Below are 26,558 nucleotides of genomic sequence, written 5' to 3' on the forward strand. Positions count from 1 at the left end.
TGAGTTGTGTAGTTTCTATATAAACAACCCGTCAGGCCCCATCAGAGAGCAGCTCTTAATAGAACGGAATCCAGTCCGGGGCCGCACCAGCCGAGACTGGCACAGAGCCACCGGGCAACTTGACCCCGGCAAGAATCAGAGGCCAATATTCACTCTCCCCGATCTAAGAATGTGGAAAACTCTCGCGGTGATGGTGGATGACACGAAAGGTATGTGAGCCGTGTGTGTAACTCATCGAGCAAGCGGGAGGGAAGTTCCAGATATAGAGTAACAGATGGCAAGTCAGCCCCAGTTGACTTAGTCTCACTCCCGACTGGTCTGACGCGGATCAAACCGGGGTGGGGTCAGATTTTGGAACTTGGGTGCAAAAACTTTGGGAAGACCAGAGGACGGGAGAAGACGCGTTCAAGGTCTTCACCAGCACAATGACAGAGGGAAAAACAGGGAAGATTAAACTCACATTCTGCATCGTGGCGGTTGGTATTATATTAATGGTGGTCGCTGTCAGCACCGATTACTGGGCCGTGCTCAGCCCCAGGCTCGAAACATTCAACACCACTTGCGAGGAGGCCCATTTTGGGCTGTGGAGACTTTGCACCAAACAGACCTTCGTCGTAACGGCGGATCCCGACGGCAAGGGCTGTGGGGCCACGGATTTGCCCGGAGGTAAGTGACAGGTGAAGTTTATCTTTTCCAACTGAACTAAATAGAAGGGGGGGGGCAAATTACAAGGGATAAAACAGTAGAACATTCGTTTGTTCAATTTTGCATTGCGAACTAAATCATTCCGAATTTTAATCCAAATCACTGAGGTTATCGGCTTCATTTTACAAAACAAACAGGGACTTGACCATTAGAAAAGACAGTTTCACAAATACTACCCGGATATCTAAAAGCCTGACATTTTTACTAGTAACGGGGGGAGGGCCACAATATTTCTAACTTCTCTATGTATTAATCCACTTGATAAAAACACTGCCCCAAATACACTATAATATCGCAATTGGCAACATCCCCTTGGTCTTAAGGCATCTAAAACACACTGGGAGACGGTCTGAGAAGGGAGTTGGGATTCCTGGTTATCCAGGTGTGCGTTGTTAACGTCCCGTCCGCCTTGGTGACATGAACAAGATTCACCAGTCGGCCATTTATTGTAATAAATCTGCCATCTTTCAGAACATGGAAACACGTCCTGTACCAAGTGTCGGGCTCAGAACCCGGACAAACTCTCTCCCCTTTGGGGAAGCGCTGAAAACACAGGGAGGTGGGCGAGAGTTGGGTATTTGGAAGGTCGGAGATAGTGGTGGGGTGGAGGGGTCACTGGTAACTTTCTCTCAATGTTTTCTGACAATATATCCCGTACTCAAAAAATCTTAAGTCTTCTTGGCAAATTGCAAATTAAAATATACATGGGATAGAAACTGCTTAGCTAAAGGCCCGCCTAGCTAGTTACAGAACAGGTGTTGGTGTTAGATTACACTGAGTTTTACATGAGTTAAATAAAGCAGCTAAAGAGGGCAGATGGAACTAACCTTAATACTATAAGTTGTGTTTTGATTTATCAGCCATTATTTCAGGATTGCTGTGCCTCCCTTGTTTCATTGCTCCCAATGCATGGCGTGTGCCTGGGAGCACACGAGGAAATTCGCAGTTCACCAGACACTTACGGGTAAAGGAGACCGTTTCACTCATCTTACTTCATCCACCCAGAAAGGCCCGACACTTCCTCCATTGCAGCATCTAACTGTTTCTTTACTGATTCCAGGGGTTTTGTCTCCACTGCTTTATCTAAAAGTCCAGTCCAGGCGTTGATCGCTCTCTGAAGAACTTCCTGATTCCAGGGCTAAATTTACCGTTCGCTCATCGGACCTTGTGTCCATTTGTCCGATTTCCACCATTTAATTTAAAGTAACATTCTGGATTTACCTTCCCCATTTCAGTAACTATCCTGTACAGATCAGCCATGATCTTATCAAATGGCGGAGCAGGCACGAGGGGCTGAATGGCCGACTCCTGTTCCTATGTTCCTACACCTCTAAGGTCGCCTCTCAGATGCTTCCTTTCCAGGCTGAAAAATCCAAGTCTCTCCGGGCTTTCTTCAAAACTCAGACACTGACATTGGTGATCAGACTGGTGGCCCTTCTCTGATCTGTCTCCAGCACTTGAATGTCCCTCCTGTATCTCAGTACTCAAGGTCTACTCTGACCAGAGCACTGCACAGTTCGATCCCAACTCCCTCTGACTTGTGTTCTACTGTTTTTGCCTACATTCTGTTGGCTTTGTTGATTGTTGCCTGCACTGCTTGGACATGTTGAGCATTGAGTCTAAGACTCGGTTCTCTTTGAGCACATTTTCCTCCTGAGGCTCAGCGCTTCTCGTTGTTCAGCATTAAATTTTATTTACCACTGATCTGCCCACTCAACACTTATTTAAGCCATTCTGTAATTTTGGGTTCGATTCCCCTTTGGTTCTACTGCCCCTTCTGGTTTGTTATCACCTCCAAATATGACCAATTTACATTGGGTTTCTGAATCCATGTACCCCATCGCCTCATCATGACTCCTCTCACACGCCTCATGTGTCACCCGTGGCTCAGTGGGTGGCACTCTCGCCTCTGAGTCAGAAGGTCATGGTTGAAGCCCCACTCCAGAAACTTGAGCACAAAATCGAGGCTGACACTCCAGTGGAGTGCTGCACTGTTGGAGGTACAGTCTTTTGGGTGAGACCTCTAAACCATCTGCCCTCTCAGGTGGACCACGGCAATATTTCCAAGAAGAGCAGGGGAGTTCTCCCCAGTGTCCTGGTCAATATTTATCCCTCAACCAACATCACTAAAACTGTTTGTGGGAGCTTGCTGTGCGCTAATTGGCTGCTGCATTTCCTACATTACAACAGTGATTACACTTCAAAAATACTTCATTGGTTGTAAAGTGCTTTGGGACGTCCTGAGGTCATGAAAGGCGCTGTATAAATGCAAGTCTTTATATCATTCTCACAAGTGCTCGTTGTTTTCTATCTTTTAGACAATTTCTTATCCATTCCCATGATTTGCCCAGAAGCTTTGGACTTAATTGGTAGCCCTTTTATCCCAGTGACCTTTGGCAATCTAAGTACACATGGCCCTAGCGTTTACCACAATCCCCGCTTAAGTTGTCACTTCCTCAAAGAGGTTTGTCAGGAAGAATCTGTACTTTCTAAATCATGTTGACTGCTATTCACTCGGTTGTAAAGATAATCGTCAACTTTATTCCTAATAATTTATTCCATCATTCTACATGGAATTGAAGGCTAATAGGTCTGTAGTTACATGTGTCCGTTCTGTCATCGTGTTTGTATATACACGTTCACGTGTTTTCAATCTATTAGTAATCCCCCAGTGTCCATTAACTGCCTTATAATAACATCAAAGGGCTAAATTTGAACAGTGATAACGGGTTCCAGTTTTCTAGGATGAGAGATTGGTTAGAGTGCTCTACTTATAATCTGGCCCTTCAGGTCGAGCTGCCTGACCTATACCCCCCTGTACTATATGGGTAGTTTTCTGTTATGACTGACTTAAAAACAAAATATCGATTCTTCAAATGACACTGTCACCTTTACATTGGTACAGTGGAACCGAAGGTCTAAGGTCCAGATGTCACCTTGTTCATTACATCTGCCCCTCGCATAAATACTACGCCATTGAAGGGTTTGTGGGCGGATCTATTAAGAAGCTTTTCCTGATCCTTTTCAGCCAGCGGGCTCTAATTGTCTTGGCAACTTGAACTGTATCAGCGCCATGCAGACTCCAAGGGGAGCCAAGAAATGCGTTGGTGGACCTGACAATACGGAACCAGACACTGGGAAGTGCCAAGGGCGCCTCGGTTCATTGACTCCTCCTCACCCTCCCCACCCTCACCCTCCCCTCCTCCTCCTATTAAAAATACAACTCATTTACACCGAATCAGCGCTTGTTATAAAACTATACCAGCATCAAGACCCACTCCGGAATCGGGTTATATTTGGGTGGCCTCCTGTTTCACCTGCTCACGACAGTGCCGTCTGCGGAGAGGCCAGAATCTGTGGCATCTCGAGAGGACATTGAAGCCCTTCGTCTTCTAATAGTCCCCCATAACAATCGGAATCGTTTCACAGTCCCCCGAGTGTTTATATACATTGAATAATCGGCACAGCCCAGTGATTTAGTGCCCACCCTCCCTCAAGAACTGGCCAGTGTTCCTTGTCACCGGTGTAATTTCTCAGCATTGATCAGCCCTGGAGCTCTGCTCTCCCCCCAAAGATCACCGTCTCCTTTTGCCAAACGCCGGGTACGTTTCAGAAAGTCTCTCGCAACCACTGCCCCCCCCCCCCAGTGATTTATAAAGTTATCCACGCGATGTCCTGTTTCATTTATAGTGTCACCACCTGGATCTGGAGCGGTTTGTTGTCATCTCCTGACTTTGCAGCTCATTGTGATCACACGAGGTCTGTTTTAATGGAATGTTTGTGCACCGATGTGACGCCGCATTACACCCGGGGAAGGTCCGTTTCACACCCACTCACCATCAGGATTTGTCCCTTCTCACTTTCACTCCTTTATTTATGAATCCAGGACTGTATTTGGAACATAAAACCGACTGCCTCGTCCACTCCACACAATTCGATTCAAGAGGCGCTCTCTGCTGCCCTTGCGCTCCCCGCGTATTATATAAGTTTCCGAAAGTTCACTCCCTCTGTGTGTGCTCGTCGCTTATTTTTTTTAGCCATTTCGTTTTGGTTTCTTTTAACTTTATAAAAATGTACTTTAAAAATACCTGTGCATTAAGAACACCGCCTGAACGTTTGCAGCTGTGTTTAAGGATAGGCGGAGCACACCCAGAAACACATAGGGTGAAGCGACCTCTCCAGGCCCACAGTCACACTCTGCCTTCAGTCCTCGGTCAGGTCCAGTGTTCACATTCAAACTGAAATGCCAAATGTGCCCACTCGTATCGACGCGGCTGCAACTTTGCTCACTGTTCATCAAATACTATCAGACTCCAACAATTAGCCGCACCATCATCTTTTTAATCTCTCTCTCAATGATAAATCTCCTCCCCCTCCTCGAAGGACTTAATCTCGCTGGTATATGGCCCCCTTCTCGTACAAATAGCCATTCCTCGCGTGTGGACCCAGGCAGATGGTGTTGTCCGGCTATTGCCCCATTGGAGCAGGATTAAAGGTGAATCATCCTGTCCACACACATATCCACTTTACAGCAGGTTTTTAAAAAAAGATTGTTCTTGGGATGTGGTAAGGCCACATAGATTGCCCATCCTTACTTGCCCTGAGAAGGTCGAGATGGGCCTACTCCTTAAATCGCTGTAGTCCTGGTGGTGATGGTGCTCCCACAATGGTGTTAGGGAGGGAATTCCAGGATATGGACACAGCAACAATGAAGGAATGTTTAAATCAGGTGTATGACTTGGAGGGGAATTTGGGGATTATGATGCCCCCACAACAATGCTGCTCTTGTCCTTCTAGGTGGTAGAGGTCACGAGGGGAGGGTGGTGCTGTCAAAGTAACCCAGGTTAGTTGCAGTAGAGCATCCTGCAAATCATACATACAATAGCCACAGCGCGCCAGCGATGGAGGAGATGGGCATTGAGCCTGGTGGTAGGAACACCAATCAAACAGACTGCTCTGTCCTGGATAGGTTTTAAAAAATTCATTCTCGGGATATGGACGTCACTAGCAAGGCCGGCATATACTGCCCAGGGCCTCCTTCTTGAGCCATTGCAGTCCGCGTGGTGAAGGTGCTCCCACAGTGCTGTTAGGTAGGGAGTTCCAAGATTTCGACTCAGTGACAATGAAGATGAAGTTGTTGAGCTTCTTGATTGTTGTCACGATTGGACCCATCCAGGAAAGTGGTGAGTATCCATCATACTCCTGACTTGAGCCTCGTAAATGATGGAAAGGCTCTGGGGGGTCAGAAGGTGAGCTGCTTGTTGCAGCTTACCCAGCCTTTGTCCTACTCTTGTAGCCATGATTGTTGGAATGACTGGTCCAGATAACCTTCTGGTTAATGAAACTCCCAAGATATTGATGGTGGGAGATTTGGCAACGGTGACGCGATTGAAGCTCCGGAGGAGTTGGACTTTCTTTTGGTTGTGGTGGTTATTACCTGGCACTTATGTGGTGGGAATGTTACCTGCCACTTGTCAGCCCTGGCCTGGATATTATCCTGATCGGGCTGTCGGCTGACATGAACTGCTTCATTATCAGAAGATTTGTGAATGGAGCCGAACACATCAACAAACAGCCCTACACCTAACCTTAATGTCTCATGGAATGAACCAAATGGCTGGATACTGATATCTATGATGGTGGGGATCATGCACTCAGCACTTTTGACTGAAGATACTTGTGAACACTTCAGCCTTGTCCCTTGCTCTCATGCCGGGCTCCACCATAGTTGAGGATGGGGATGTTCATGCTACTGCTTCTCCTGTTAGTTGACTGGATGTGATAGCTTTGCTCTGATCCATTGGTTGTAGGACCACTTAGCTGACAATAGCCTGCTGCTTTTGATGTTTACCATTCAGGTAGACCTGTTTAGTAGCTTCACCCTTCTGCATTCCCAATTGAATCAATGTTGGTCTTCTGGTCACTGGCATTGATCAGGATTGGGATGGATATCCCCCTCCTAATCCCAGGGTCTGAGGCCAACCTAAGTGCCTACTTCAAACTATATAACAAGAGCACACAAGGGTTCCACCTGGTAACTTTCCTCATCTACATAGGAACAGGAGTAGGCCATTCAGCCCCTTGGGTCTATTCTGCGATTTAGTTAGATCATGGCTGATCTGCACTTCCCCCTTTTGCTCCATATCCCTTGATACCCTTACCCAACAAAAATTTATTGATCTCAGTCTTGAAAATTTCAATTGATCTCCAGCATCCACAGCCTTTTGGGGGAGAGAGTTCCAGATTTCCACCACCCTTTGTGTGGAAAAATGCTTCCTGATTTCACTCCTAAATGGCCTAGCTCTAATTTTAAGATTATGCCCTCTTGTTCTGGATTCCCCCACCAGAGGAAATAGTTTCTCTATATCTACCCTATCAAATCCCTTTATCATTTTACACACCTTGGTTAAATCATCCCTCAACCTTCTAAAATCAAAGGAATACAGCCTATCCTCATAATTTAACCCTTTAAGCCCTGGTATCATTCTGGTGAATTTACACCATACCCCCTCCAAGACAAATATATCATTCCTGAGGTTCAGTGCCCAAAACTGAATGCAATACTCCAGATGAGGTCTGACGAAGGGTCTGTACAAATGAAACATAACTTACTCACTTGAATATTCCAACCCCCTGGAGATAAAGACCAACATTCCATTACCCCTTTTAATTACTGTGCACTAGCTTTTAGTGATTTGTTTACATGGACACCTAAAGCCCTTTGCTCCTCCACAGCTCTTAGTCTCTCACCATTAATAAAATATTTCGATTTGTCTTTCTCAGATCCAAAGTGGATGACCTCACACTTCCCCACATTGAACTCCGTCTGCTATAACTTTGTCCACTCACTTAGTCTGTCTATGTTCCTTTGTAACTTCCAGCTCCCATCTATACAACTTACTGTGCCACCTAACATAGTATCATCTTCAAACTTGAATATACAACTCTTTATTCCTTCATCTAGGTCATCAATATATATGGCGGAAAGTTGAGGCCCCAGTACAGATCCCTGGGGAACACCACTTGTCACATCCCGCCAATCAGAGAATGCTCCCTTTATCCCTAATCTCTGTTTCCTATCTCCCAACTATAACCACTCACTTCACAAGGTTACCTCCAATTCCATGTGGTCTAATTTTTACTAATAATCTCTTGTTCACAACCTTATAAAATGCCTTCTGGAAGTCCATGTAGACAACATCCATAGATACTCCCCTATCCATTAGTGCTAGTGACCTCCTCTGTTCTGTGTGGATCAGTTCCACGCCGAGTAGTGACTTGTGAATAAAGGCAGTTTGCACTGAAATATGGGTGGAATGGGCCAGAGTACAATCCTTTTCAATTTTTGGAATTCCACATTTATTACATGAACTCTTATGTCAAATAGGCATCTGCCACACAAATGCAAAACAATTAAGAAAAGGTAAGACAATCGTTTAATGCTGGGTTTCTGACCTGGAGGCAGAAATTTACATGCAGCTACAACTATTAATCTTTAAGTGGCCCTAGGAAATTGGCAAGCCGCTACAGTTACCTGGATGTGCCTATTTAGGTCACTTTCCCACAGGAAGTGATTGACCAGTGGCCTTAAAGGAACAGTCCAGCTTAAATACAGCTTCATCTTAGCAGTGAAGTATCATATGATGCTCCAGATTACTAGCAGAAGCACCGTGGGAGTTTCCTTTATTATTATATGTTGTGCCTGATGATATATTGCTCCTGTCAGTATAAAATAGATTATTCTCCTGCTCACCAGAAGCAACACCATGGGAGATCTACTGGTGTAATCAAAATGTAATTTGGGTTGTTCAGTCACTGCAAACCAGTGGCTCTGATCAGGTTGGTACTTTCAGAATGGTCTCTTATTGGACTCTTCCATTTTTAGGACCCTGTTCCAAACAATATAGAGGGAATGGTACAGTCTTCCTAGGTCTTAATGCTTCACAAACTTAAGGCAACTGCCACATCTGAAGTATAGGAAACATATACACCTAGACTCTCAGCAATTGGTACTTACTGTAAGTAACCACACCTCAGATCCTACTGCAGGTGATAAAAAAAAATCACAATCCCCTTAAATAATTTTTAAAAGTCTGAGAAGAGGGAGTGCTTTACTGGCCATTAACACCAAATTAATCCTATAGGTAGCTTTATCTTCATATGTAGATTCTCTGCCTTGACTTGTGATGAGACAGTCAGCTCCTGTTCAGAAGCCAGCTAGAATGCTTGTAAAGGGAAGTGGACTTCGGGCATGAATCAACATGAAAAATGTGCAGATGCCCAAGTCAAGCTCCTGGTTGTTGGGGGAAAAACTGAAAATCTTGTGGAAAATCTGTTTCAAATTGAGAACCCCCTCCTCAAAAAGTCCACTCTTGACCCCTCTGCCATAGTTAACTATCGTCCCTCTCCAACCTTCTTTTCCTCTCCAAGATCCTTGACTCCCAGATCTGTGCTTACCTCTCTTGGAACTCCATTTAAATCCCTCCAATCAAATTTCTGTCCCTCTCACAGCATTGAAACACCCCTAAACAAAGTTATGAATGACATTCTATGTAAATGTGGTGCATTATCGCTCCTCATCCTCTCTGCAGCCTTTAACCCAGCCAATCATACAATCCTCCTGTAATGCCTCTCATCTGTTGTCACGCTCAATGGCACTGCCCTTGTTTGGTTCCATTCTTACCTATCCAATCATAGCCAGAGCATTCTTAGCGAGGGCTTCTCTTCTCACTCTGTACCATCATCCCCGGAGTCCCCATCCTTGACTTACCCCCTTCCTTTCTACACACTGTCCCATGGCAACATCATCGGCAGACATGGGGTCAGCTTCCACGTATATGCCGATGACACCCAGCTCTACCTTTCAATTACCTCTCTTAACCTCACTGCCTCTGTGCTGTCAGGCTGCTTGTCTGATATCCAATCTTGGATAAGCCATAATTTCCACCAGTTAAAGATTGGGAAGACTGAAGCCAACATCTTCAATCCTCGGTACAAACTTTGTACCTTTGGCAGTGACTCTATCCCTTTCCCTGGTCACTGTTTCAGGCTCAACCAGACTGTTCACAACCTCAGTGACCGGTTGAACTCTGAGCTGAGTTTCCAAACCCATAACCTCTCCATCACAAAGGCTGCCTACTTTCACATTCATATCACCTATTCCCATCCCTACCTTATCCCATCATCTGCTAAAACCGTCATTTGTCACCTTCAGGTTTGATTACTTCAATGCTCCCCGATGCTTCTCCCTTCATAAACCTCAGCACATTCAAAAATCTGCTCCCCATATCCTGTCCCACACCAAGTCCCAAGCACCCCACATCTTCATGATCTATATTGAGGAGTTGGGAGATTGGGAGCTGTAAGAACATGGTTTAAAACAAGCATGGTCAAGTTATCCATCTTGCATAGCACCCAAGCATTTAGCAAGAGGGTGATGCTGGTGGAGGCAGAAGTCCTCATCTTTGGGTTAACAAAGACACGATGAATCATGAGAAAGCCTGCACCTAGATAGGGGATGAGGAGAAGTCAGCAGACCACAGAACTGGTTTCATTGAAAGACTGCTGAGGTGGTTAGAATTGTGGAACGAAACAGAACACACAAGGCCATGAGACTCAGGTAAGGAAGGAACCCACACATTCCTGAATACAACCACAGCTTGTGAAACAAAGAGGAAGGTTGAGGCGACTAGTTACGCCACATGAAACAGCTCACCTTGAGCTGGTAGCGTGGCATCAGCCTGGCTGGATAATTAACGACTAGGAGATAAGCCCAGAGATGTGTATGTGCAGATCAAAGCAGCCAAATAGTATAAAGACAGGGCATTGTTCCTCCCAAAAGTTAGAATTCTCGGGACAGTCGGAAGTCCATAGCCAAGATGCAGCCTACGGAGGTCGAGTCTGATCACCTTAAGTCAACAGGGAAAACCAGGTTGTGTGAATTGCTTGTCATTTAATGTAATGTTGAAGACAGCTGTAGGATGATTCTATTGTAAGTCAATATTAAAACTTGTTGTTGAATAATCACTTGGGCCCGGATCACGTGGAAGTTGTTGTTGAAGGACTAACAGCCCTTTGTTGCGACAGTAACGGGAAAATCCGCTTACAGGAGCTACATTTAAAATTCTCATCCTTGTCTTTAAATCCTTCCATTGCCTCGCCCCTCCCGATCTCCGTAACCTCCTCCAGCTCTGAAGCTCCTTCTCAAACTTTCCAATCCTCGCTCTGACCTCTCAGGCAACCCCTCCTTCCTTTACCTCCCCACCACTCCCATTGGCGGCTGTGCCTTTAGCTGCCTAGCTTCCACTCTCCCTATACCAATCCACCTTTCTCCCTTCCTTTAAGAACCCTCCTTAAACCGCGCCTCTTTGACCAAACTTTAATTGGCTCACCATCGGTTTTCCTTATGCCTCTGTGAAGCGCCCTGGTACATTTTTGTATGTTAAAGGTGATATACAAATGCAGGTTGCTGTTGTTGAGATCTGTTTAGGTTCAGTGATCTCGGTCAAGGATAATAATCCCCAACCAAACAGCAGTTCGATGTGATTAATTATTTGATGGATTAAATCTCAATGAAAATAGGACAAACTATGAATGGGACTTTTGTAAAAAGGGGATGACAGTTACTTAACTCTTTGGTGAGTGTTGTTAGCCCATTACATCATTGTATTTACCTTTCTGATGTCAGACGAACTGGTTTTAAATCACAGACGAAGAAATTTATCTCCAGTTAGAACTGAGAGCAGACCCTAAACGTTTAAATATTGAAATATGATCATAAGCCCAATCCCCAGTCTGATTGGAAAATAACTAGATGCTCAATTCAGGGAATTTGTGGTCATCAATAGGCCTCAGTCTGCACTCCAACTCCTCGTCGGCAGCTGTCGATAGCGTGAAAAGATTGCAGGCACTCGCCAAATAACAAAGATCTGGCAGCTGCTGTGAGACAAATTCCTCACCGCTTCTAGACACTGAGACATGGGGACGGGGACTGGACTTTAGTAAGGAAAGAGACCAAAGTAAGACATAAGGGGAGTTAGGATAATTGGCTCACTGACATCCTCAACTTCAAGACCATGTTATAGTAAATTCTATGGGGCGGGACCTTCAATCACTAAACACATTCTACAAATTGAGACCCTGAGTTGAGGTTAAATGTCGACCCTGCAAAAACATTCCAGGGATCAGCGTAAAAGTTAAAATCGAAGCGGGGTCTTAGAGACCAGCCACTTTAACACGGTAACACGTCCCGTACACAACACCCAGGACTGACCCAAAATCCATGAGGGGCCTTCAGTAATTTAGGCCAGTGTTGTCCAATAGAAATTGCAGGTGTGGCTACTGCGACACTGTGCTAGCCACACACATTAATTTTAGTAGAAAATGTCAGACACAATACAGGTAAATATACTTCATGTGTATATTCACTTAAACATCTATCACCATTCAGTGGAAAAGTTTGCAATCTTTCTCTTTCACCAAAGTTTGAAACTCTAACATGAACTTATCAGACGCAGAACATCTTAGTGCAGCTTCTCGTTTTTTGTCCAGCAGTTGTGAGTGGTACTTTGACATAATCAGAGCGATTACTGAGAATGTTGATTCTCACACTGAGATACGCCAGACACACTCCCGCCCTCCCTCCCTCCGGACCCGCCCCCCCGCCCGCCCTCCCTCCGGACCCACTCCCGCCCTCCCTCCCTCCGGACCCGGCCCCCGCCCTCCCTCCCTCCGGACCCGGCCCCCGCCCTCCCTCCCTCCGGACCCGCCCCCCGCCCCCCGCCCTCCCTCCCTCCGGACCCGGCCCCCGCCCTCCCTCCCTCCCGACCCACCCCTGCTCTCCATTACATGCCCTGTTGGTGTTGCTTGTTATTAATGGGCTTGCTTTCTTCTGCTGGCCTGGAGCGGTTATTCTGATTGGTCGAACTGACCATGATGACTGCTCCTCTCCCCATTCAATGTTTGTTGTGTTTCCACGCTGCTGACGTCCTGCATTTTCACCCTTGTCATCGTGTTACCATTTTGCACACCATTTTAGCAGATATCTAATAAGCAGTAACCATAGGGTTTCCATCTCTGATTGGACATATTCCTGGAGATTTATTACACGACCTCCTATCTTCAAAAGCCTTTTTTACTCATCTCCAATATTTTAATAACAAATGAACAAAAGTGTTCAAAGAAAAGTTAAAAAGCCCAATCTTTTTTAATGCCCCTTTGATTTTCCCCAGGCTGCTCACAGCAGTGCCCGGGGAGATTAATCTTTAATTCCTGGAGACTGCAGGACAATCCTGGAAAGTTGTACTGAGGGAGTGCTGCACCGTCTGAGGTGCCGTCTTTCAGATGTGACGTTAAACCGAGGCCCCGTCTGCCCCCTCAGGTGGACATAAAAGATCCTGTGGCACTATTTGAAGAAGAGCAGGGGAGTTCTCCCCGGTGTCCTGGCTAACATTAATCCCTCACCTAACATAACTAAAACAGATTATCTGGTCATTACCACATTGCTGTTTGTGGGACCTTGCTGTGCGCAAATTGGCTGCCACGTTTCCTACATTACAACAGTGACTACACTTCAAAAGTACTTCATTGGCTGTAAACACTTTGGGACGTCCTGAGGTTGTGAAAGGCGCTATATAAATGCAAGTCTTTCTTTCTTTCTTGACAACACTAAGTAACCAAGGAAGTAAAACATACACAATACTCAAAAAAACACTGGCACATAACTTTCATCTTACCATTTTACCAACAAACACTCAAAAAGGTTAAAGTACATAAACCATACTTTATGGTATAAACCATACGAGTATTGAGATCACATGCTCAGCTGCAGTGTCCATCACTCAATTTTTATTTACTAATCAGAAATGCAATTACCCACATGTGGCTAATGACTGGACAACACTAACACAGGAGATGAGAAAGCATCTGGTCAGGTGGAGGTGAAATCCTTCTTCCTGTTTGCCTTTGAACAGATTCTTGTAAAACATCAATCTCATCCAGCTGTTGGGGATTGAACTCTGCACCGACAGCGCAGTTATTTCTAATCATGGGAAATCTTTTAATTTAAAGAAAATCTTAACATCGACATTTGTTTTTTTGTTCAATTCTGTTCAGAGTTATACACATCAAAAGCCAAGCTGATAGCATCATTCTAGTCACTGATCCTCGACACCGAGCTGGGGAATAGAGTGACTGAAGCAGTTTGGGTCAATGAGTGACTTTGCTGACAATTTAACTCCCTCACACTGCTGAGGGTTTACTTAAACTGACACATCTGAAACATAACAAGAGCTTAAAACTACCGAACAAGTGCGTCCTAATGCCGCAACATCTGTTAGCTGAACACTGGGATGCCCCTAGATTACAACTCAGCGCAAAATGGACCCCAAAGTTGTTGAAGGGTTGATTTCACAGATATACGTTTCAGGTGGGGAGCTGTGCCCAGCGGGAGCTCATATTGTGAGATCGCAGCAACGTATGCTCTGCACGATTTTCTGTTCATTGTGTATTTGTCAGTGTCGCCCCTGTGTGTAAATGAACCCTATACCTAGAGTCAGAGCCTGACTGACTTGGAGAAGCAGCGTGAATAGAAATCCAGCGCAGTGTCAGACCAATTTAAAAGAGTTCCCGAGGGAGAGGGGTCACTGAGACCCTCTGGCCACTACCACAGACTAGGAAGGTCCCAGGCTGTCGCCCAGTCTTGTGCTAAATCAGCTGATGTGAACTAAGGTGGGAGTAGAGGTTCTACAGTTGGTCTCAGTGCCCCAAGGTTAAGGAGGGGAGAAATCAGCTGGGACTCCTACTCATCATCTTATTTAGCAACTCCCCAGTGCAAAATAAAGCAGCTTTGGGAGGGGGGAATTGGGTGGCACAGTAGGTTAGACACTAACCTTTCACATCTGGGACCTGGATTCAAATCCAGCCCAGACTGCTGGCTGGAAGGGCCCTGTGTGAATTGAGTTTAAGCAGTCTTTATCCAATTTCTAATGGGTACAGGTCCATGGCACAAAACCAGTCCTAATTCTGCTTGAATTGGTAGCCTTATGGAGATCAGAAGATGACTGGTGTGGGAAATGGAATAAATGTTGCATTGGTTCAGTGGGGAATCTTCCTCTGAGGTTGGGGACAGAGGCTTGCCACTGTGGCAGAGCAGAGGGAGCTTTACTCTGCATTTGACCATACCATACTATACCTGACCTGGGAGTGCTTGATAATGACATCGGGTGCCTGAGATGGGAAGTGTTACACTCTGTAGCACTAACATCCCTCAAATTGACAAGCAAAAAAAAAATTAAAGAGGAAAAAAACCTTGCTTTGATACCATGTTCCTGACCCTCAGGTTTTGTGCTGTGGCAGCACCAAAGTTAACTTGCTGATATGTTCACTGTATATCAGGCACTCTCACCCGCAGTGTGAGTTGGTGTTTTGGCACAGTGCACAGAGCAATATAGCAATAGCTTAAGAGCGTGTGGAATGAGTACAAGGTGAGGCTCAGGTGTGAACACTCCCCATGCTAATACTTGCTGTCCAGGCTCACATGTGAATAATCTGACATTTGGGTAAGGAACTGGAGAGGGGCCGGAGCCTGTGGGACTGTAACCCGGCACAGGTTAGTATTCCCGGGCCAGGTGAAGGAGGAATGTGGGGGGTGCCGGGGAAGAGGAAAAAGCATTTAGAAAAAGCCCACTTTCACTGGTTGAATTAGGCTGGAGAATTCTGGGGTGGAGGTTATAAAGTATTTTACATCTAATTTTTATTTCCAATCACAGAACTAAATCTTTATTCTCTCTTTGTGAGTGATTGGTGTGATATGTGACTTTGGGATGAGATGACCCAGTGAATTTCATCCTTCATCCCTGCAAAAGGGATTAACAAGAGGTGTCATGAATGTCGGGTCTGAATGCTCTGGTAACAGCTGCAGAGACAGCTGGAGCCATACAGTAGACCATAGCAAGAGAAGCAAACAGCTATCTTGGGTGGCATGCATTAGGAATCCTATTTAAGGCTTGTTAAAATAACTCCCCCAATTTCTCACTGGATAAAGACACTACCCAATGTAGTCAGAAAGTCTCAGGTTCCTTTTCTGCTGTAGGTTGAGTTAACTAATCTCACTCTGGGCCGGTGTCGGGGTCAGTAGCCCCTGGGCTAGAACGAGGTCAGATCAGCCACAATTCCCCCTCCTGATTGAAGTGACCCCTGCTGGAAAGTGCAAGTGTGGACATTCAATGAGGAAAGGTTCAGACTCAAATATGATGCCTTTGATAGTTGAATAGCATGCTGCCACTCACTATATAGGCTCGAACATGAAGAATGACCAATTGGACAAAATAACAAAGGGTCACGAGCAGCCCAGGACCAAACTCCATCAGGAATTGTCCCTTCTGGAGAAGAGAAGAGAAAACTGAGGAAAAAAAACCCATCCCACCAATGAAAATATGATCCTTTTACATAGAAACAAAGAAAATAGGAGCAAGAGTAGGCCATTCGGCCCTTCGGGCCTGCTCCGCCATTCAAAATGATCATATGTAAGGAATCTTACAACACCAGGTTATAGTCCAATAAATTTATTTTAAAATCACAAGCTTTCGGAGATTATCCCCTTCGTCAGGTGAAGGTCAGATTCACCTGACGAAGGGGATAATCTCCGAAAGCTTGTGATTTTAAAATAAATTTATTGGACTATAACCTGGTGTTGTAAGATTCCTTACATTTGTGCACCCCAGTCCATCACCGGCATCTCCACATCAAAATAATCATAGCTGATCGTCTAACTCAGTACCCTGTTCCCGCTTTTTTCCCATATCCCTTGATCCCTTTAACATTAAGAAATATATCTATCTCCTTCTTGAATACATCTAATGACTTGGCCTCCACTGCCTTCTGTGGTAGAGAATTCCACAGGTTCACCACCCTCTGAGTGAAGAAATTTCTCCTCATCTTGGTTCTAAATGGCATACCCCATATCCTGAAACTGTGACCCCGGGTTCTGGACTCCCCAGCCATCGGGAACATCCTCCCTGAATCTAGTCTGTCTAGTCCTGTTAGAATTTTATTTGTTTCGATGAGATCACCTCTCATTCTTCTAAATTCTAGTGAATAAAGACCTAGTCGACCCAATCTCTCCTCATATGTCAGTCCTGCCAGCCCAGGAATCAGTCTGGTAAACCTTTGTTGCACTCCCTCCATGGCAAGAACATCCTTCCTTAGATAAGGAGACCAAAACCGCACGCAATACTCCAGATGTGGTCTCACCAAGGCCCTGTATAACTGCAGTAAGACATCCCTGCTCCTGTACTCAAATCCTCTTGCAATGAAGGCCAACATACCATTCGCCTTCCTAACTGCTTAATTTACTTAAGCAAAAAAAAGGGTCATTGCTAGAAGATCTAACCCTATCAGTATATCCTTCTATTCCTTTCTCCCTCATGTACTTATCTAGCTTCCCCTTAAATGCATCTACGCTATTCGCCTCAACCACTCCACATGGTAGCAAGTTCCACTCTCTGGGTAAAGAATTTTCTCCTGAATTCCTTAGTGGATTTATTAGTGACGATCTTATATTTATGACCCTAGCTTTGGATTTCTCCACAAGCGGAAACATTTTCTCCATGTCTACCTTATCAAATCCCCCCATAATAAAGATCTCTATTAGGTGACCCCTCAGACTTCTCTCTTCTAGAGACAAGAGTCCCAGCCTGTTCAGTCTTTCCTGATACTTATAACCTCTCAGTTCTGGTATCATCCTTGTTAATCCTTTTTACAGCTGCTCCAATGCCTCTATATCCTTTTAGTAATATGGAGACCGGAACTGTGTACTCTAGTTTGGTCTAACCAAAGTTCCCCAGGGTCGGTATCGAGCACTCACAGGTTTGGTGTAGCACAGCCAGATTGGAGTAAAGCTGTCTCTACTCTGCCACAACAATGTGCATCAGCCCCAATCTGAAAAGAGCACTTCCTAATGCACCAATATAGCATTTTCCCCCATTTTCTACATTTGCCATCCTGTGGCCTCTCCAAGTGAGAGTGTCAATTATTGCTAGACTAGGGACAGTCTTGTGCTATAGGCCTGAACCCATTAGGGACTGGATTGAGAGTCCCCAAATTCATTTCACAAAGGACCCAGCATACAGAAGAGACTACTATCCTTTAAATTTGGACTAGCACATTAATTTTATTGTTGTATACTAATCTATTATACATTAAATTTGGTATGTGGGTGTGAGTTTCATTGAAAACTCATTGTAAGTACAGTAGCTGTAGGTGGCACTTTGATCAGCCTTTTCAATGTTAAACACGTCACGTTGTGTGACATACAATAGCTGCTATTTTATAGTGAGAGTAGATCACCCAAGTTTCCACAAATTACTCAAAATGCTTTCTGAATTTTCCCCCCTGCTTTTTTCTAATGTCCAAAATAATGATTTAAACCAAATTTTAAAAATCCGAAAAATTGCATATTTCACAATGACTTGGTTGTATTTATTCACTGAATTGTCTCTTGTGATTTTAAATAATTCACTTTTATTTGAAGGCCTCAGACCTTTCCCAAAAGCCTGGACTTGGATTTGATAGTTTTGTCCAGAGCTATGACTCAGTGAGCTGTGTTTGGATTGTGCAGTCTGAGCATGTGCAGAATACCTAGGTTTTCAGGTTGCAGCAGTACCGGTCAGTCAGCTGACGTACTGATGGGATATTTTTCTTTGGCTTCTATGCTTTTCTATTCAGCAGCTTTTCTTCAAATAATTTTGAAAAACAAGATGTCAAATATCACTGAAATAAAATTTGTATTGAATCTTTAAAAAAAGAGGCTATATGTGTGTGATAAAAAAGTTACAATGATCTGATTACATACGTATTACAGCTTTTGTTTTGTGCTCAGAAGCTTCAGAAAGTGTATTAAGCTGAGAAAGGATGAGAGAGAGAGACTGGGGCCAGAGAGATGGGGTGAGACAAAAAGAGTGAGGGGATAGTATTTTTAATATAAAATAGAGAGAGAGAGAGACTTCACGTTAATGTTAGTTCAATTTTCAAAAAAAGTTACATTTTGAAGCTAATTAATTATCCACATGTGTTTTGCTGACAGAAAAGGTTAATGACAATACCTTACACCTGTGAGTCAGATTCTAATTGCTAACACCTATAAGATAGAGACAGACAGAGTGATGGATCGACAGAAAGGCAGTCAGTGTCTTTCCTCATTCTAATTTTATTTATTTTTAAAAAATTTTTTAAAAGTAGGCTGAAGTTTGAAATCAAACAAAGCCTCTTTGAGGGAAACAGGAATTAGGGGAGAAAGAATAGAAGAAAAGGAAGAGGGAAACAGGTTGAGGGTGAGGGGGCCTTCAGTCTCTCATCACTCGCTATGGGGGAGAAATTGGGAGTGGGGGGAGTGGATGGATGGTTAAGGGTGAGGTGGTTGACAGCAAAGCAAGGAGGAGAGGAGGATATAAGGGTTGAGTGGGTAGTTCAAAAGGAAAAAAGTACGGGTAGCTAACACCTATAAGATAGAGACAGACAGAGAGATGGATCGAAAGAAAGGCAGTCAGTGTCTTTCCTCATTCTAATTTTATTTATTTAAAAATTTTTTTTTAAAAAGTAGGCTGAAGTTTGAAGTAATGGAGTGAAGGGGTGTTAGGAAAGGGAGGAGATAATGGGAAGTTGAAGGGGTAGGGGATGCGATGGGAGTGAAGGGGTTGGGGAAGCACACATGTTCGGGGGAGGGGATAGGAAGGGAGCCACTGAGGGCCACATTCTCCCCACAATACCCACTTCAAATACATCCTGAAACTGTTGGTGACTCCTTCCCTTGCCTCACCACAACCTGCCACCCACCACCTCCCACCTGAAAAGATAGAGGAACAAGAGTGAGAGAAGCAGAAGAGAAGACAGAGCGATAGAAGCAGAAAAGGAAACATAGAAACAGCAATACAAAGATATCAGGGACCAATAAGAAATGACCATGTTCGATGCCACGGGAGATTAATTGGTTATAAATATTTTCTATAAAACTACACAATCAGATACTAACATGGCCATTCCCCTCTTTGGAGATATTGTGTACATGTCCGATCAGTAAGTAATGAAGACCCACATTTACATAGCACCTTATCATGTCCCATAGTATTTCATGTACAAAGTCCCACTAACAGCAATGAGATGAATGACCAGTTAATCTGTTTTTGGTGGTGTTGTTTGAGGTAGGAATGTTGGCCAGGGCACCGGAACAGGACAATTCCCTGCTCTTCTTCTAATAATGTCCTGGAATCCTTAACATCTACCCAAACAGACATCTGAAGGACAGAACTTCCAGCACTGCAGCTTTCCCTCGTTTACTAGCGTGCCAGCCTGGATTATGAGTTCAAACTCCTGGTGTAGGGCACAAACCCAAACCTTGTGATTCAGAAATGAGAGTGCTACCAACTGAGTCAAGCTGATACACACCACCTTTTGTCTTCAGATGAACTCTGTAAATAACATTTTTTTGGGACCTAACCCTTTCAAAAAAGAGTTAGGTAAGAATCTAATTAAGAAGTAGGTTAAGGAAAGACATGGATGATCAAACACTGTGGAATATCGTGGTTCCTGTATTGATGGGATATGTGTGAATCATTCATTTGGAAAGTAACTGTGCAGAGTCAAAGATGTGGCTTGTAAGGTTGAATTAATATCCTAGAGTTTCGTTTGAATATTTGTAAGAGTCAGGACAAAATTTCACTTAGAGCTTTGCCTTGAAGGTTTAACTAGTGCTTGGCTCAGAAGCTAGAGCAGGTTGGGTAGATTCCATGGCAACAGGGAAACTGTACGGTATCGATAGAGGGAGAACTTGACAGGCCCAATGGTGCTTGTTACCATAAGGATGTCCCAGTGTCTGCTTCACTTTGCTAATTTCTACTGTTTTATTTTTGGTCAGAATATAACTGCACGTATTTCAAGCACTTCACGTCAGGAGAGAATGCAGAAATATTCCAATTTACCACTCAGAAGGGTAAGTGACCTGAGAGCTATGGGATCTTTCTCTGCTGTGGGATAAACTCAGCCAGCTGTCCATCTGTTTATCCTGAAGATTAACCGATGCAGCAATAAAGGATAGGTGCTACAATTTTCAAATGTGACCTGTATAACTGATGAAGGGGTAATAGAGATACTACCAGCCTCACGAGTGAAAAAGAAGCTGTTACATGGAGAGACATTCACTATTCTGTAACCTACTTCCCCTAATGTTGCCCCTTTCTATCCTGGAGGCACTCACTCTTTCCATGTTCCAGGTATATTTCAGGCATCCTCTGATAGCTTACCCAAATCCCTATTCATCTCGAATGGGTGTGTGGGCCTAGACAGAGAGATTAATCCATAAGAGCTGAGGGGGGGGGGGGGGGTGGGGACTGAGCTGAGCCAAACCGAGCCAAACCTATGACGTTTCCAGCATGAATCAGGAAGCATGAATCTTGGCTGATTTATTTCCCTTCCAAAGCCCTGAGCCTCGAGCCTCACCACCCATATTGCAACCCCAGCCATTATCATCTAACTCAGCCAGCACACGGCCAGATTTAAAATCAGGGCCTTCCTGGTCGTTGTGCCTCAGTACCACACCGGGCAGGGCACTTGACCACTGAGCCACAAGGGCTAGTATTATGTTTGTTCATCTGTAGTGACCAACACCATTTAGTCCTCTGGAACACCACAGCCTAGAAATTCGATGGCGCCGCGTCCGTCTTTTAGGCGCAACACGTGCCAGAAGTGCGCTGCTCCGCCATATTGTTAAAGGCAGAAAAAGAGGGATCCAGGAACAGCGCCTGAAACAAGCGTTAGGCCCTTTGCATATGCAAATAGGGGGCGTAACACCTGTTTGAAGCCCCCTTTGCAAAATTGGGCTGCCCTGAGCGCTACCAGCACGAACCAATTTCTAGGCCCAGATCTTTGGATTTTGCAGAGACTAATGCAGATTATACTTCAGGGGGATTTATTTTCAAACCGTTACTGGGTGCTGCCACTTTACATATTGACTGGTATCCCAGTACTGATCCTTCTGGGAGAAGACAAAATAGGAGATTAACAGCAAGCGAGTGAACCAGCCAACACATTTCTGCTCAAACAACCTGTTGCTCTTTCTCCAGAATACAGTATATCGGCAGCAGCCATTGCCATTATCAGTGTGGGCTTCATGCTCCTCGGCACGGTCTGTGTTCTGCTCTCCTTCAACAAGAGTCTGGATTATTTCCTGAAACCCGCCGGCATGTTCTTCACTTTCTCAGGTAGGTCAGTGTCTGTGCTCTGGTCAGAGGGTTAACAGCCGGACTGTGTCCTGACCATAGTGTAGGACCCTATTACATTTCTTTTCATTAAAGCCTGTTTTTTCACTGAGGTAATACTTGGGGCAAATTGCATGTCGCGTGATGAGGTTACCTCCACAGAATATTTTTCGTGTTCCGTGGGCATGCTGGACTGAGACTGAGATAGTGTTCCCGGGGAGATGGGGGGAACCAACAGGAACCACTCAGAATATCTTAATTAATACTTTCCCTCCCTCCATCCCTCCCTCTCCTCTTGCAGGCACTGACTCTCAGCCACCACGCCCAAGTGGTCATTTTTCACGGTCTGAATGGCTCACTTGGTGGTGCAGCTAATCTCCGAGCCAACAGGGAGGCTCACTTTTATTATTTTAATTACTTACCCGCTATTTGTTAGAATTTCCAACACATGATGAGGAGCTGTGGTTACATCATCCACATATCCCACAGGTGACGCCTAGTCATAACTCACTCAAGACTTCGCTGTTCACGGTTATTTACTCAACCCATTCCGTGAAAGGTAATGAACCTTAACCGGCTGCTTTCCCCGGGGGGCAGGCAGCTCCAGATCGGTGCTCAGGCTGGTTTAAAAAGGAGTGAGTTATAGACATAGGCACCCTCTCCTCAACAGCAATGTCACCAGCGGGACACTGGAGGGAGGGAGACAAAAGAACTCCTCACTACTCAGATCCCCCCACCCCGCTGTTATCATGTTATTAGAACGATACCCAGACTTCAAGGGTTAAGTTACGAGGAGAGATTACACAAATTGGGGTTGTATTCTCTAGAGTTTCGAAGGTTAAGGGGTGATCTGATCGAAGTTTATAAGATATTAAGGGGAACGGATAGGGTGGATAGAGAGAAACTATTTCCGCTGGTTGGGGATTCTAGGAGTAGGGGGCACAGTCTAAAAATTAGAGCCAGACCTTTCAGGAGCGAGATTAGAAAACATTTCTACACACAAAGGGTGGTAGAAGTTTGGAACTCTCTTCCGCAAACGGCAATTGATACTAGCTCAATTGCTAAATTTAAATCTGAGATAGATAGCTTTTTGGCAACCAAAGGTATTAAGGGATATGGGCCAAAGGCAGATATGTGGAGTTAGATCACAGATCAGCCATGATCTTATCAAATGGCGGAGCAGGCACGAGGGGCTGAATGGCCTACTCCTGTTCCTATCATGCACAACATTTAATAGTCCACTGGACCAAACTATGGATTGCGCGATCAAACTTTTTTTTTTGGGGGGCGGGGAGGGGGGGGCGGTAAAGTACCCCGTATAATCTTCAGATTCTAAATCACAGTTTTGTGGTTATATAAACGGTTTGAACAGCACTACAGGAGAATTTAATGAGCGCTGTGAGGCTTCTGCCTTGCAAGGTCCATCAGACAATATAGTACGCCCACTCCATGCCCAAGGAGCTACCCTGCATAAATGTCAAACGAAGCATAAATGTGTGTTCCTGAATGTGAAATTCTTTTCTTTACGCCCACTTATGGTGCTTCCAGCTCCTGACTTATTCCGCATGACTTTGTTTCAGGACTGTGCATCATTATTTCTGTGGAGGTCATGCGACAGTCAGTGAAACGGATGATAGACAGCGACGAAACCATCTGGATTGAGTACCACTACGCCTGGTCCTTTGCCTGTGCCAGTACCGCCTTTGTGATCCTCTTCATCGGCGGGATTACCCTCCTTTTGATCTCTCTGCCACGCATGCCCCAAAACCCATGGGAAACGTGCATGGATGCACCACCAGAGCAGTGAAAAACAGCAAAATAGTCACTTTGCAACACGACAATTTTTACAGGCAGGGATATGGGTGCTGAATGTTGGAAAAACATGGGTGATGATGGTGTTAAAAAGGGAGGCTCATTATCAGGGCTTGTTTTTTTTTTAAAAAGGAGAAAAAATTATGACTGAAATTACAAACAAGACTGATTAAGATCTTTTGCCTGTTTATTTTTTTAAAAAATGAGTCCTGAGAACTGGCATAAAAACAGAAAACTGAGACTGCTGGAAATATGAAATAAAAAATAGAAAATGACGGAATGTTCAGGATGTTAATCGGAGAAAGAGGGGTTAACATGTCACACCCAAAACATTAAACTTTCATTCCCTTTCGGATGCTGATTAGACTGTGCATTTTCTAGTTTATTTTATTATTTCTTCAGTGCTACAGACTTGGAAGGGTTGCTCGCAGTGTGAGAATTAACACACACACACACAGTTAATGGTGAATCATTGCCGGGTTTATGACTGTAGCTGTACTGAAACTGTTGTGAGACTCTCTTTGATTATACGTCTGATGCACAACAGTGGAAGGGGGCACATAAGCAGACCTCACTGTTGTAGATTATTGCGAGTGTGTATAGGCAGGTGCTGTATTATCACGACTGCAGATTAAATATCAAACCCTCAAGCAGACAGCCCATCTTGAATGGCTTTAAAGGTTAATAAATTCAGATCTACACAACATCTCTTTTTACATAGTCTAGCTGTCATTCATTTCTCCAGAATCTTGCTTCCCTAGAAATTTCATTCTTAAATTCTTCATTGTTGCAAGTTTTTTTAAAAATGTGTTAACACAAATATCAGTAAGTATTTATAACAGTATTTACTGTGGAACATTTTTAAATACTCTATGCAAAACATGGTTTAGCCCATTTACAAAAAAAAATACAATTTAACAAGTATACTCAGCCCCATTATCAAACCCTCACCTCTGCTCAGTGTGTGGATATGATTTTTTTGATGTTTTTAATCAACAGCTACAATATTCCAAACTATAGTTTGAAAAAAAAAAGCCCCCCAAGAAATCTTGGATCTGTAGGTCAACCACCAAGAAAAAGGACATTTCAGCACTAGACTATTTTATAATACGCCACTTTTACATACTAGTTTGGTAGATGTGATGAGTTCTTTCTTCTTTCATCACCATAGTTACACTGTTTTGAGGTTCCACTGTCCTTCGAGCATGCATTTGCGTTTTAACTGCATGGCAGCCCCTCTTTATAAACACACACACACACACAAACTTCTTCAATAATGAGATAAAAAAAGACGCTTGGGGGAGGAATTTCTCAGAGTTTTTCCTGAAATTGGCTGCAGGTTTTTTTTTGCTGTGTTTTTGCCTCCCCAAGGGTCAGCACATTAGTGATTGTGGAGGGTGGAGCCTGAGGTTGCTCTGTCCTGTGGACTGGGTGAGCTTTGATGGGCCTGGCCACTTTTTCTCATCTTTTTGTTTGTTTGTACCTTCTCTAACACTTCTCCTTACAGTATGTATAGATTCTGAAATCTGCATTGTTTCCATATTGGTCATGAAAATGTGTCTCGAACATTCTGTGTTTTGAATTGTTTACAGCGTTCTTCCTATTAAGTAGGTAAATGGAGATGAGGTACAGATTGCCCCTGATTTAAATGAATGGCGGAGCAGGCTCGAGGGGCTGAATGGCCTACTCCTGTTCCTACTTATGTACTGTATGCTCCACTTAAGCACAAGTAATCAAGTTTTAAAACAGGAATGCAACAAATGGCAAATACAGCCAAGTTCTTGGTATCAAACCTTACTTTGTCAAATTTATATTAGCTGGACTGAGAGGGCAAAGGCATCTGGAAAAAAAATAAACCTAACAGTTAAAATAAGATCTAAAGTATTTATTTTTGGTTAGCTGAATGTCTCACATGTGTGGAAACCCACATTCATGTTGAAGTCTCCAACCCTGTACTGAGAAATTACATAGAGTTTCCAGTTGCCCGTGAGGATTCTCTCTCTCTATAGAGTCACAGCCCACTCATGTAAGTTTAGAGTGCTTCCCCTGAAGATGCAGAATCATGCTGGGATACAGTTGCACAGGTGGCAGCAGTCCTCTGGCATCTTGCCCAAGTGTCTGCTCTTGATGTGAGAGTCTGGACTGTGAACGTTGGCAGGCTATTCGACAATGAGGCATCATAGCTGAGCCTGGTCACGTTTATAGATGCAATTTCCAGCAGGAGTCACAGGATAGCAATCAAGAGTACGAAAACTTCCTGATTGTTTCCTCTCCCCCCACCCCAATCACTGAGGCCAATTATAGTACCCTACTGCCACCCCAGCCGTGCTCAGCACAGACTCGGGAGTGAACCCGTATGACTCGTTAACACATCAGGTAGTGCATTTCCTCATGCAGATTGTTACCGTCACTTGTGGACTGACCAGAAGTCACTTCTGTGCAATGGGAGATACAAAACTGGAATAAATCTGGAAGATAATATGGTCATCAAAACAATGCAGGCCCCATTATTATTGTGTAGCGCGGATATTCCAGCTAACAATACAATTTAAGTGCATGGATTGAGGCTGCATGACAATAGCCAGCAACTTAAGCCCAATGCATGTTATCAGATAGTATTTGTGTGACTATTATATTGTACAATGACAGTCAGGGGATGGACTTCACACTTAACATTCCCAGACTGACCTTCTGTCTCAAAGTTGAATGACTTAATTTTATCTTACTCCTACTATACTTGTAAAATGACTTTCTAAATTGATGGCATTTTCCTGAATTAAAAATGTAAATAAA

At 44.2% G+C, this 26,558-nt stretch overlaps 1 protein-coding gene across 1 annotated transcript; it reads left to right on the plus strand.

Moving 5' to 3' along the window:
* The first annotated feature begins 230 nt into the window (after positions 1-230).
* Positions 231-26,558, plus strand: LOC137341040 (voltage-dependent calcium channel gamma-1 subunit-like). Its single transcript, XM_068003892.1, has 4 exons — positions 231-666; positions 20,615-20,689; positions 21,819-21,956; positions 23,534-26,558. The coding sequence occupies exons 1-4, from the start codon at positions 426-428 to the stop codon at positions 23,758-23,760; spliced, it is 681 nt and encodes a 226-aa protein (XP_067859993.1). The 5' UTR covers positions 231-425; the 3' UTR covers positions 23,761-26,558.

The sequence above is a fragment of the Heptranchias perlo genome, chromosome 23 (assembly GCF_035084215.1).
Source record: "Heptranchias perlo isolate sHepPer1 chromosome 23, sHepPer1.hap1, whole genome shotgun sequence".
Lineage (NCBI taxonomy): Eukaryota > Metazoa > Chordata > Chondrichthyes > Hexanchiformes > Hexanchidae > Heptranchias > Heptranchias perlo.